Source organism: Pongo abelii, chromosome 6 (assembly GCF_028885655.2).
Source record: "Pongo abelii isolate AG06213 chromosome 6, NHGRI_mPonAbe1-v2.0_pri, whole genome shotgun sequence".
NCBI classification, from domain to species: Eukaryota; Metazoa; Chordata; class Mammalia; order Primates; family Hominidae; genus Pongo; species Pongo abelii.
The window spans coordinates 154,898,939-154,912,460 of NC_071991.2; the positions used below are offsets into that span (position 1 = coordinate 154,898,939).

Consider the following 13,522-nt stretch of genomic DNA (forward strand, 5'->3'; position numbering starts at 1 on the left):
AGTGGTCCGATCTGGGCTCACTGCAACCTCCCTCTCCTGGACTCGTGATGTCCCCGTCTCCGCCCCCCAAATAGCTGGGATGACAGGTGTGTGTCACCATGCCCAGCTAATTTTTGCATTTTTTGTAGAGATGGGGTTTCACCATGTTGCCCAGGCTGGTCTTGAACTCCTGACCTCAAGTGATCTGCCCACCTTGGCCTCCCAAAGTGCTGGGATGACAGGTGTGAGCCACCACGCCAAGCCAAAGTGACTTCTTTTCAAGGAGGTTTCTAGGGGCCTGGAATTGCTTCTCACAGGGGGATGGGGACTTGATTTACTCCTGAAAGGGTGAGGGGCGATGGTGTCCCCCTCCCCAGGTCACCCCTCGAGCTGCCATGGGCTTCCAGTGTGCAGGAGCCTTTGGGGACAGGAGACAAGGACAAAACATTTGCCTTAGGGGACCCTCGAATGAGAGCTGTCACTGCCTTAGGTCACCTGGGGAAGCTGCTTGCCCTCAGGTTGGTGCCTGGAGTCTCATTCAGGGAAGGGCAGAGCCCAGGGTGGGGGCGCACCCTCAGACAGTGCAAGGGACCTGCAGGGATGTCAGAGAGAGGCTCTGTCCCAGAGAGACAGGCCCACAGGTGGGCGCCACACCAGGGCACCCACCCTAGCCCCACAGCCAGGCCACCCCCAGATGGGGAGCCTGGGCCCATCTTGACGCTGTCAGCTCCCCTCCAACTTAGATGCCCGCCCCCTCTCCAGGGGAAGCAGGTAACCCTCGTGTAGGTGGAAGCTCCTGTTCCTTTAGAATGGAGATTGCAGCTGGGCACAGTGGCTCACGCCTGTAATCTCAACACTTTGGGAGGCCAAGTCAGGAGGACCCATTGAGCTCAGGAGATTTGTAGAGCGGAAGGAGGGTCTGGTTCTTCCACACGTGTTTGAGAGATGCTAGCGGCTGAGGCTGGGCTCTGGAGGCCAACAACACAGAAACGCACTGTCTCCCAGTTCTGGAGGCCAAAGTTCAACGTCAGCATCGCTGGAGCAAAGCCCCTCAGGGGCTCGGGGGCCCCTCCTCCCCTGGTCCCGCTCCTGGGGTGCAATAGGCCTTGGCTGGGTCTGAATGGCCCCACTCCCCTTGCCTGTGAGCCTGCCCTCTGCTTCCTCGGTGATGCCACGGGGCCCCACTGGTCCAGCAGCAGCTGAACTGGGCTGTTATCTTTTCTTTTTTTGTAGAGAGGGGGTCTGGCTGTGTTGCCCAGGCTGTGTTGAACTGGCCTTGAGCCATCCTCCTGCCTCAGCCTCCCCACGTGCCGGGAGTGAGGCTGAGCCACGGGGCTGGCTGCTGTGGGCGAGTTTTCTCCGTGGGACCCTGGGCTCTGATCCTCCCAGGGCCTGACCCCGCGGACACACGGACAGTATGCGCCGGCTGTATACCTGGGTCACCCGCGCCGGCTCCGAACCCAGCACGAGGCCCACTTCATTTCCGTATTCGTCCATTCGCCCAGTAAACACTGAAAACGCGCAAATCCCTGCGTGGCCCGGGCTTCCGGGACGGGCTGAACGGACAGGCCTGAGGGGCGCGGCCCGGGGACAGGGGAGGGGGGCCGGGGAGGTGCGGCCTCCGCTCCACGAGGAAGTCCCGGGAGAGCCTCTGCGGACTCCAGGGCCGCGGGAAGGGTTGCGGGTGCGGGGTCGGGATTTGCATTTCCCGCGCTGGGCTGGGGGGCGCCCGAGGCCTGCAGGAGACCCCGGACCCAGGGCTCGGAGTCCAGGAGGCGATTCGGGAGGGCCTGGGACGGCCCCGGGGCCAGGGATCGAGCCGAGAGGCGGCCCCGCGCGCTCCCAGGAAGGAAGGTGGGCCACGCCCGGCCCCGCCACGTTCCAGAGACTTGGAACCGCGCAAAGGACGCTTCGGACTCGGCCACCCTGGGGGCCTGGCGGCCGCTCTCCCAAAAAACGGGTCCGCGGAGGGAGGACGGGGGCTCCCGCAGCCAAGGCTCCTCCTCGCCCGCTCCAGCCCGCAGCCCTCCAGGCCCTCCCGAGCCGCGGTCCTGAGAGTTCTCGGGGGTCCCCACGGGGGGCCGGAGGTCGGAGGAGGGAGGGGAGGCCTGCGCTGGACGGTGCCGCGCGGATGGCAGAGGACGCCCGTGGGTGTCGCCCCCGCGCCGGCTGCTCCAGGCCCCCCGCCCCGCCCCCACTCCTGCCCCGACCTGGGAACCGCCGCCGCCGTCCAGTCCCACCCAACGAGGACTTCAGAGCGCTGACCGCAGGGGCCACAGGGTACCAGAAGGTTCCGCCCTGCATGCTTCCAGCTTGGCTAAGAAAGGAGTTGCCGGCCATGGAGGCTGTCGGGAAAGTGCCCTGACGATGAGAGATGCACAAGGGTCCTCGGGGCTGTCCTCAGGAAGGAGCTGAGCAGGTCCTCAGCTCGCCACACCTCCCGACAGGTGCACAGCCGGCAGGGGCTGAGGTGGGCCCTCCTCTGTCTCTGTGTCCTCCTTGGTACCATGAGCACAGGGCCTGGTCATGGACACCTTCAGCCAGGAGTGTCCCTTCCAGAAAGGGGGAGCCACCCGGGAAGGTGCTCCAGCGTGCCCAGTCCTTCAGTGACAGCACTGTGACCACTGCAGGTGCCTGGCACAGGCAGAGGTGGTGGCCGCCAGAGCTGGGGGACGCTCCCAGGGTGTAAGGCCAAGGCCTTGGTCAGGAGGACGTGATGCTTGGTGTCACTGGGGTGAAGCTCTGGACCCCGGAGGGAGGAGCTGCTCCCCCTGATGGGAGGACGAGAGCTGGGGGTCCAGCTCTGCAGATTTTAGCGCAGCCCTGTCCCTCAAGGCTGCCCAGGCCAGGCAGGGGTTTCTCTGCGGTCTCAGCTGGGTGAGGCCCGGCGGGCAGGCAGGAGGGAGGAAGGCACATTCTCCTGAAGCGGAGTTGGGGAGTTGGGGACTGACGGGGAGAGGCAGTGCTCCAGAGAGGCTCTGCATGGGGTCACCCTGCCAGCGATCAGCTGCAGAGGAGCCCGTCCCGTGGACCCGGGATTCATGGGGTGCACTTCTGCCGGGCGGGGGGTTGGTGTGCAGGTGCTGCAGGGCCACAGGGTGAGTGCCCATTGTGCCCTTGGTGGGTGCCGACTCCGTGCTCAGCTCTGTGCTGATGAAGAGAACCCGCTCTTGTCCCGAAGGACTTAGGCCTGACCCCCGAGAAAAGGCCAGCACACAAAAACACCAGGGGTCAGGTGCTCAGCCTCTAATCCCAGTACGTTAGGAGACCAAGGCCAGAGGATGGCCTGGGGCCTTAAGTTCAAGACCAGCCTGGACAGCACAGCGAGACCCTGTCTCCACAAAAATAAAAAAATTGGGCCAGGAGTGGTGGCTCACTTTGGGAGATCATGGCAGGCAGATCATGAGGTCAGGAGTTCAAGACCAGCCTGGCCAACATGGTGAAACCCCATCTCTACTAAAAATGTAAAAAATTAGCCAGGCGTGGTGGTGCGCACCTGTAGTCCCAGCTACTCAGGAGGCTGAGGCAGGAGAACCGCTTGAACCTGGGAGGTGGAGGTTGCAGTGAGCCGAGATTGCACCACTGCACTCCAGCTTGGGCCACAGAGTGAGACGCAAAAAAAAAAAAAAATAGCCGGTGTGGTAGTGGGTTGTGCAGCCTCATCCAGCCTCTGAGGAACTGCAGAGACAGAGGGCAGATGGTTCGCAGGCCAGAGAGGTGCAGGCCAGGGTTGGCTCACCTGCCAGCGGCTCCGGGCCCCAACCTCCTTGGCAGCCTCTGCCTCGCCTGCTCACGCGGCCCTTGGGCAGCCCAGGCTGCGGGCACCAAGGGGTCCTGCCAGCTTCTCAGGCAGCAGAGTCCTCCGGGTCCTGAGTGTGGCGGGACTGAGGTCCTGTGTGTGCCTCGGGAACGTGCGGGAGGCAGAGAAGAACAGGAAGGGATTGAAACCACTCCCTCCACCCACTCCTGCCCGAGGCACCAGAGGCAGCCTCAAAAAAAGCAAAAGGTCCGGCCTGCTGTGGATCTCAGGGATGCAGCAGGGGAGGCCAGGGTGGGGACAAAGGCGGGGACCAAAAAGCCATGTGGGTTCTAGAACATTCCTAGCTGGGCCTTGATCCATGGCACCGTCGAGGGGCGCGGCCCCTCCAGGGAGGCTGGAGAGGTAAGCTGCAGTCAAGGACCGACGGGCCCCTCTGTGGGCACTGAAGGCCAAAGATCTGACCATCAGCCTCTGGCCACAGGGCTGGGCCTTGGCCCAGGGCCCCCACAGCATGAGGGTTCAGGGAGGAATGGCAGAAACCCACCGCTGGGAACCAGGAGACCCCGGCTCATCACTCCCTGATCTTGGGCAGGCTGTCCTCAGCCCTTCCTGTACCTCACTTTCCTGTCTGTGACATGGAGATGAGAGGTTTGTTGTGAGGATTTGTGATGGTGAATCTGGTCCAAAGCTGTGGCAGCCCTGCTGGGAGGACCCCGAGGACCGCACTCACCTGGAGAGGCTGACCACCTGGCATTTGCAGGGCTAGGGCTAGGGCTGGGCCAGGGGACTGGCGGCCGCTCGTCCTGAAGGTTCCTCCTGGTACCTGCCCCTGGTGAATCAGGGCTGCAGCCCGGCCTGGGCCTCAGGCTCTGTGACCTAATGGCACTGTCTCAATATTTTCTGCAGCTTCTGCGGTGCTGCCTGGACGTGGCCCACAGGGAGGTGGCCTGGCCACATGGAGGCTGTTTGTGAACCGATGCCAGGCGCACCCTCACCCAGGTGCGAGTCTCCACTCCGGCCTCATCCCTGCCCCAACCCATGCTCAGGGAACCCCCTCCCTGTCTTTAAGGCTGATTTCCTCGGTGCGTTTCCCGGGCTGCCCGGGCCACGGCGGATAACCCACCTGACCCTGTCCACTCAGCTGTCGGTATCCACCTGTCAGCCCCACCTGCGTGTCCTCCTGGAAGGCAGGGCCCGAGTCTCACCCTCTCTGCACGTCAGGGCCTCACCCAGCAGCAGACATTGTCGAGCAGCAATAAATGTTTGTTGAATGAACAAGGAGGCTAATACAGCCGGGGCGGGGCTGGGGGGTTGGTGATCAGCAGGAAACAGTGATGACCGGGCGTCAGGAAGGAGCTGTGGTTACTCCCAGCAGGCAGGACCCTGCAGTCAGCCCAGATTCCTCACGGCTCCACCCTCAGGATTGGGGAAGGAGAAATCGGAATTCCTGGGAATTATCAGAAATTCTTACAATCATATGTTAGTCTATATTCATCCTATAACATGTTCTTTTCATGTTTTTATGTAATATTGACTGACCATCACGATAAGAGTCAATGATTTTCTATGATAGAATCATACTAAACTTTTTGGGGCTTTTCTATTTTAAGAAGATTTAATAATAAATGCGTGGTTCAGTGTGATTTAAAACGGATCTGGAGGCCGGGCACAGTGGCTCATGCCTGTAATCCCAGCACTTTTGGAGGTGGAGGCAGGTGGATCACTTGAGGTCGGGAGTTGGAGACCAGCCTGGCCAACATGGTGAAACCCCATCTCTACTAAAAATACAAAAATTAGCCAGGCATGGTGGCTCATGCCTGTAATCCCAGCTACTCAGGAAGCTGAGGCAGGAGAAACACTTGAACCCAGGAGGCAGAGTTTGCAGTGAGCCAAAATCACACTGCTGCACTCCAGCCTGGGCAACAGGGTGAGACTCCATCTCAAAAAAAAAAAAAAAACAGATCTGTACATGTGCAGGTTTCTTATAGGTAATAAAAATAAAATAAAAATAATAAACAATAAATAGGCCAGGCACGGTGGCTCACGCCTGTAATCCCAGCACTTTGGGAGATCAAGGTGGGCAGATCATGAGGTCAGGAGTTCCAGACCAGCCTGACTAACATGGTGAAATGCTGTCTCTACTAAAAATACAAAAATTAGCTGGGCGTGGTGACTCACACTTGTAGTCCCAGCTACTCAGGAGGCTGAGGCAGGAGAATTGCTTGAACCTGGGAGGCGGAGGTTGCAGTGAGTTGAGATGGAGCCACTGCACTCCAGCCTGGGTGACAGAGCAAGACTCCATCTCAAAAAAAAAAAAATTAAAATTAAAATAAGTAAAATAAAATAAAAAATAAATAAATAAAACAGATCTGGCTATGAGCCACTAGATTGCCTTTATCTTTCTTAAAATACTTCCGATGTTTATCAAGCTCTTTATTCACCATTATGGAGATCTGAGAAGTTTTGCTTAATAAAGACATTAAGTTTTAGCAGCATTTCCAAGGATAGGTAGCTTGTAGCAAACACTCGAGCACTAGAATATGGCGTATGGGCTCCGGGATAACGTCCAGTACCGCGGTGCTCACTCCCGCGGGGCAAGGCTGGCACCTGGGGCTGGAAGCACCCACCTGAGGGCTCTGAGCAGGCAGCCTCGAACACAGGGTGAGGACAGCGTAGGAGGCGTGAGGAGTCCCTGGTGCTGACGGTACAGGAGGCGTGCAGGCTCCCTGGCGCCAATGGCGCTTGGTCTCATCGTTAGCATCAGACACAGGATCTCACATGTACACCCCGACACCAGCCTGGAGCCAGGCTGGCTGATTGCTGCAGCATCTCTTCCCACCCCAAAATGTTGACTTCACATGCCTCGTTTCCTGCTGCAGCTCCTGAGTGGACACCCTGGGGTACTCCAACAGCAATATATGTTGTGCTAGTTGTCACAGGGGTTTTTTTTTCTTTGAGACAGGGTCTCACTCTGTCACCCAGGCTGGAGTGCAATGGTGCAATCATAGCTCATTGCAGCCTCGACCTCATTGGCTCAAGTGATCCTCCCACCTCGGCCTCCTGAGTAGCTGGGATTACAGGCAGGCCATAGCCACTCTGCCACACTCTGCCATGCCTGGCTAATCTTTAAAAATCTTTGTAGAGACAGGGTCTTGCTGTGTTGCCAGGGCTGGTCTTGAACTCCTGGGCTGAAACGGTCCTCCCACCTCAGCCTCTCCGAGTGCTGGAATTACACTGTGAGCCACCATGGCCGGCAGCTGTTATGTTCTAATTCTCGCACAATTATACTCCTTGTTCCTGTTTTACCAATTACTCCATTGATTTTTCTCGGTTCAGAAAAATTATATCTACTTCCTGGGAAAGGCTAGGAAGGAAGTTCTGCAGGAAAGCATCTTGGAGAGCAGCCGAGCCAGTGAGGCTGGCAGGCCCATGGTGATGAGCAGCTTGTGGGGCTCGTCCGTGTCTGTGTGCATTCACGCAAACAGCAGAGACCAGACAAACTGTGTGCCCACTTCCTCCCAGCCCAGAGACCTCTTTAATCAATATTTACTATATGGCCTGACCATAGTATAGATTCTTTATATAAATTTGGGTTTTTATTAGCACATTAATTCCCAATTTGGGGGCAGTACTTCTGCTGACATTTTGGAGTCACTGTGCTTTGTTAGAACCTTGCCATGGCTGAGGTTTTGCACACACGGTGTAGAAGCAAGCATTGATATTAAAAGGGGTGTCTGGGCTGGGCGCGGTGGCTCACACCTGTAATCCCAGCACTTTGGGAAGCCAAGGCGGGTGGATCACCTGAGGTCAGGAGTTCGAGACCAGCCTGGAGAACATGGTAAAACCCCGTCTCTACTGAAAATACAAAAATTAGCCTGGCATGGTGAGACATACCTGTAGTCCCAGCTACTCAGGAGGCTGAGGCAGGCGAATCACTTGAACCCTGGGGGTGGAGCTTGCAGTGAGCCAAGATCTCACCATTGCACTCTAGCTTGGGCAAAAGAGCAAAAGTTTGTCTCAAAAAATGAAAATAAAAAAAAGAAACCAGCCTGGCCAACATGGTGAAACCACGTCTCTATTAAAAATACAAAAAACTAGCCAGGTGTGATGGCGGGCGCCTGTAATCCCAGCTACTCAGGAGGCTGAGGCAGGAGAATCACTTGAACCCGGGAGGTGGAAGTTGCAGTGAGCCGAAATCGCACCACTGCACTCCAGCCCGGGTGACAGAGCAAAACTCTGTCTCAAATAAATAAATAAATAAATAAATAAATAAAAGGAGTGTCTGGTGCAAAACACCTGGAGACTCCTGGTCTGCGGCTTTGCCGGCTGGTGTCTCTGGGTGGGGGTTCCCTGCAGGTCCCACCAAGGCAGGGCCCGAGGGATGGGCTGGTGAAAGGCAGGAAGGCTTGTTCTTCAAAGATGCAGCCACAGGCCAGGTGCGGTGGCTCAGGCCTGTAATCCCAGCACTGTGGAGGATCGCTTGAGGCCAGGAATTTGAGACCAGGAATTTGAGACCAGCCTGGGCAATATAGTGAGACCCCCATCTCTACTAAAAATTATGAAAATTAGCTGGGCTTGGTGGCACGTGCCTGTGGCCCCAGCTAACTCGGGAAGCTGAGGTGGGAGGATCACTTGAGCCCGGGAGTTGGAAGCTACAGTGAGCTCTGATCACACCACTGCATTCCAGCCTGGGCAACACAGCAAGACCCTATCTCAGAACCAATCAAACAAACAAACAAACGAACCAAACAAAGATGCAGCTGTCCACACAGGAAGCTATATGAAGTGACCTTTTGTTTTACTGAGACGCTTTGCTTACAAGTTGCTGCAGGAACAGCTCGCCTCCCCAGCAGGCTGGGCAGGGCTCTTTCCAGGCCTGTTGGGAACAAAAGGTGTTCCTCGCATGCTTTGGGTGTTCACTTTCGGGTGATCAGCAGGAAACAGTGACGACCGGGCCTCAGGAAGGAGCTGTTCTTGCTCCTGGCAGGTGGGACCCTGCAGTCAGCCCAGATTCCTCACGGCTCCACCCTCAGGATTGGGGAAGGAGAAATCAGAATTCCTGGGAATTATCAGAAATTCTCACAATCATACATTAGTCTGTATTTGTCCTATAACATGTTCTTTTCATGTTTTTAAGTAATATTGACTGACCATCACGATAAGAGTGAATCATTTTCTGTGATAGAATCATACTACACTTTTCGGGGCTTTTCTGTTTAGAAAAAAGATTTAATAATAAATCTGTGGTTCAGTGTTATTTAAAACATATCTGTACATGTACAGGTTTCTTATAGGTAATAAAAATAATAAACAGTATATAAAACAGATCTGGCCGTGAGTCACTGGATTGCCTTTATCTTTCTTAAAATATTTCCAACATTTATCAAGCTGTTTATTCACCATTATGGACAGCTAAGAAGTTTTGCTTAATAAGGACATTAAGTTTTAGCAGCATTTCCAAGGATAGGTAGCTTGTAGCAAACACTCAAGCACTAGAAAACGGCATATGGGCTTCAGGGTAATGTCCAGTACCATGGTGCTCACCCCCATGGGCAAGGCTGGCACGAGGGGCTGCACCCACCTCAGGGCTCCGAACCACAGCGTCCTCCCTACTGGAGCCCAAGAGCCTTGTCCAGCAGGAGCCGTTCTCCTCTTTGTTTGTATGTTTGTTTTGAGATGGAATCTTGCTCTGTTGCCCAGGCTGGAGTGCAGTGGCACCATCTCGCCTCACTGCAACCTCAACCTCCTGGGTTCAAGAGATTCTCCTGCCTCAACTCCCGAGTAGCTGGGATTACCGGCGCTCACCACCACACCCAGCTGATTTTTGTATTTTAAGTACAAATGGAGTTTCACCATGTTGGCCAGGCTGGTCTCAAACTCCTGACCCTCAAATGGTCCGCCTGCCTCGGCCTCCCAAAGTGCTGGGATTACAGGCGTGAGCTCCCATGCCCAGCCAGTTCTCCTTTTTGTCTTGGTGAAGGGCCACGGGGTGGGGGTCCACTGACCATCAGCGAGACCGTGAAGCAGAAGTTGTCCCCTTGGTGCCCTGGCCTCCAGGTCCTCTTCTGGAACCCCTGACCCTTTCCCCAGACAGACACCCAGCACTCAGCTCTTGTCCAGCCAGCTCAGGAGGCAATAACTCACTGGCACCTTGGAATGAAGCGTGCGTGAGGCCCTCCTGTACATGCCCCCATGCTAAAGAGAAGATCCATGGGAGCACATTGTGCACCCCAAGGGGGTCGAGTCTTGGGAAAGGCCTGAGTTTTTGCGGTCCGTGAACCCAAAAGTATCTGAGACAAGTCTCAATCGATTTAGAAAGCGTATTTTGCCCAGGTTGAGGTGTGCCTGTGACACGGCCTCAGGAGGTCCTGATGACACATGCCCAAAGTAGTCAGGGGGCAGCTTCTTCTCATACATTTCAGGGAGACAAGACACATCATCAACACATGTAAGATGGCCAGGCGCAGTGGCTCACGCCTGTAATCCCAGCACTTTGGAAGGCCAAGGTGGGCAGATCACCTGGGGTCAGGAGTTCTAGACCAGCCCGGCCAACATGGAGAAACCCAGTCTCCACTAAAAATGCAAAAATCAGCTGGGCATGGCCGCGTGTGCCTGTAGTCCCAGTTACTTGGGAGGCTGAGGCAGGAGAATCGCTTGAACCTGGGAGGTGGAGGTTGCAGTGAGCCAAGATCGCACCATTGCACTCCAGCCTGGGCAACAGAGCAAGACTCCAACTCAAAATAAATAAATAAATATTAAAATATATACATATGTAAGATGTACATTGGTTTGGTCTAGAAAGGCAGGACAACTTGGGACAACTCGAAGCGGGGGCTTCCGGTTAATAGGTAGATAAGCAACAGATAGTTGCATTCTATGAGTCTCTGATCAGCCTTTCACTGAATACACAATCCACATGTGAGAGGGGGTAGGGGAAGGGCCACGTGTGCCTTAGTCTGGCTCAGTGAGACAACAGGGCAGAGGAAGCAGTCAGATACGTGTTTGTCTCGGGTGAGCAGAGGGATGACTTTGAGTTCTGTCCTCTGTCTGCACCTGTGAAGGTAAGCTGTCCACTGACATTGCCAGGGTGAAATCCCACACAACTGCTCTAGGGTAAAGATCTTGAGCCCCAAAGGGAATTTCCTGGTGCACAAATTGTGAGGGAGGTGGGTGGCTTTTTTGTTTTTTTAATCTCTGTAGCTATCTTATTTGGGAATAAAATGGGAGCAGGTTTGCCTGACACAGTTCCCAGTGTGACTTTTCCCTTTGGCTTAGTGACTTTGTGGTCCCAAGATTTATTTTCCTTTCACAGGTTCTTGTGAATCAACAAAGTAGCCACCCACAGTTTCATGAACGCAGGCAGAGGACATGAGACTCCTGGGTCAGATACAAAGGTCTTTATCACCCCCCAGTAGCGCAGAGGCAGGGCCAGCATGTCCATGCACCATGGCTCCTGAGCCCCAGCTCCCATGGGGGGATGTGAAGAGGGTGAGGTACCCCTGCAAGCAGGGGTGTGCATTGCAGGAGATTACCCTGTTGTTAGAGAACCCGAATCTTTTATAACAGGCAGTAAGCATACCTGTCTTGAGCTCCTGTGTGAGACCCTCTCTCTTTCTTCCAAGGCTGTCTGCTGCACAAGCATCCCTGAAAAGACAACCTGAAACAAAGGCTCTGGTCACAACTGCACAGAAATACCAGAGGCCCAGGGAGAGTCACCTCCCAGCCAGAGGATCCACTGGGCTTCCACTGCGGAGCTGGATTACAGAGGAGCCTTTTGTTAGGCAGTGGACTGGGGGAGACATTTGGAAGCAAGGCCCAGGAGTGGTCAGTGCTGGCCTGGGGCAGGACAGAGCCGACTTCCCTCAGTTCACACAGACATCTCAGAGAAGCACTGGCTGGGGTCCCCTGGCCACGACTGCCATCCACAGGGGCATGGGGACAAGAGTGAGAGTAGCCTCTGCTGCTGCTTGCAAAGCCCTGGAAAAAGCCAGACCCCAGCAGAGTCAAGAGTCGTAAGGAGCAGGGGCGTCCTGTGGCAGCCCCATCCATCCCTGTCACTCTGCCCGTCACCTCCTGGGGCTTCTCTGGAAGATCTGAAGCCTCCACCCGGAGCCCCACCCATACTGGTTCTCCTGGAAATGCCAGCTCCTCCCTCCCTGCTCCAGGAACCTGCCTTTCCCTGAACAGGCTGCTCTGTCTCAGCAAGACGGCAAGGTCAGCTTGTTCACACTCACATGTAAATGACTGAATGACGAGAGCCTCTTGGGGCAGAGGAGGGATCAGAGGGCGGGCTGGGTCTGTCAGGAGGGTTTTCTCAGGGGCTGGGGTTGGGTGGAGGCACCTGCCTGCTCCAGCCCTGCCCAGGAGGCATGGGGGCACCCAGGGATGACTGAGGAAGGGGCTCAAGCAGTGTGGGCCTGTGTGTGGGAAGGCAGGAGCCAGGTGGAGGCCCAAGGGGAAGGGAGTGAGTCAGGCGGGGCAGTCAGACAGGCTTGCCTGGTGTGTCAGGAGGCAGGCCCAGGACAAGTGTGTGTGTGTGTGTTTGGGGGTGGGGGGGTGCACGCTCTGCAGCTCAGCCTTTCAAGCCAGGGCTGCCTCTGTTCCCAATGTTGCCTCATCTGGGGCCGCATCTGACCCTTCTGTGGCTGGAAATGGCACCACCAGCCACTCCTGGAGTCATATGCCTTCCCCAGGGCTTTGGTGCCCAGGGCACCATGCAAATGTGCTCTGGGAAGGAACAGCACAGACTGTGCTCACCTGGGCAGGGAGGGCAGGGCCTCAAGGCTGCACGGAGACTCGGGGGAGGGGAGAGGACTGGGGGAGCTGGGAGGATTGGGGGCGCTGGGAGTAGGGGGCTGGTGCCCACCCCCAGGTGGCCGGAAATGAGCACAGTGGCCCAAAGCCCCTCCAGGTGAAGGAAGAGGGAAAAGTCCTGGGGACCATCCATGCACCTGTGAGTGGGGCCAAGGCCTTGCCCCTAGGACATGGCGATCCCTGCACGGCCCAGTGCAGCGAGTGGGTGACCCGTGTGGCTCCGGTTGCTTCCCAGTTACTCTCGGCCACGCACACAGCCTTGAAGCAGGAGCTCTGCCCTGGTTTCACAGCCCTGGAGCCTGGGGGAAGAACCAGTCGCCTGCATGGGGATCGGGAGGCGCAGCGGTGCGAGGGGGCCCTTCCAGGGGGTGCAGTTCTGCCATTCAAGGCCCAGAAAAATGACAGAGGAAGAAGAGTTAGAACAGATTCTGAATTGTTCAGCCTCAGCAGGAAGGAAACCCCGTCCCTGCTCCACCACTGGCGCACCTTGAGGACCTAGTGCCGGGCACAGAGGGACAGGTGCTGCAGGACCCCATGTATGCGGCCCCTAGCGTTCTCAGACCCCTGGAGACATGAAGAAGAGTGGGGGTGCCGGGGGACAGGAGTCAGCGTTTCGTGGGGACAGAGATTCAGCTTGGGAAGATGGAAAGTTCTGCGGACGATGGCGGTGATGGCTGCACATTAGTGCGAATGTGCTCAATGCCACCGAACTGTGCGCTTGAAAATGGTTGAGATGGTACATTTTACGTTATGTTAGATGAGCTTTACCACAATTTTTTAAAAAATCAAGAAGTGAAAATTTAGACCATGATCCCCAAGTGAAAGCAGATGAAAATCGGAGGAGGAGGCCGGGCACGGTGGCTCACGCCTGTGATCCCAGCACTTTGGAAGGCCGAGGCGGGCAGATCACGAGGGCAGGAGGGCGGTGGGGAGGAGGCCAGGGCAGTGTCTGAGGCTGTGTGTGGGGGC

General features: G+C 56.2%; 1 protein-coding gene across 1 annotated transcript; it reads left to right on the forward strand.

The window, feature by feature from the left end:
- Window positions 1-1,396: 1,396 nt before the first annotated feature.
- LOC129060752 (collagen alpha-1(II) chain-like) lies at window positions 1,397-5,162 on the forward strand. Its single transcript, XM_054560796.1, has 2 exons — window positions 1,397-2,426; window positions 4,646-5,162. The coding sequence occupies exon 1, from the start codon at window positions 1,397-1,399 to the stop codon at window positions 2,342-2,344; it is 948 nt and encodes a 315-aa protein (XP_054416771.1). The 3' UTR covers window positions 2,345-2,426; window positions 4,646-5,162.
- The last annotated feature ends 8,360 nt before the right edge of the window (window positions 5,163-13,522 follow it).

Coding starts and splice junctions, on each gene's coding strand:
- LOC129060752 (XM_054560796.1), top strand. CDS start 1,397: ATGCGCCGGCTGTATACCTGGGTCACCCGCGCCGGCTCCGAACCCAGC.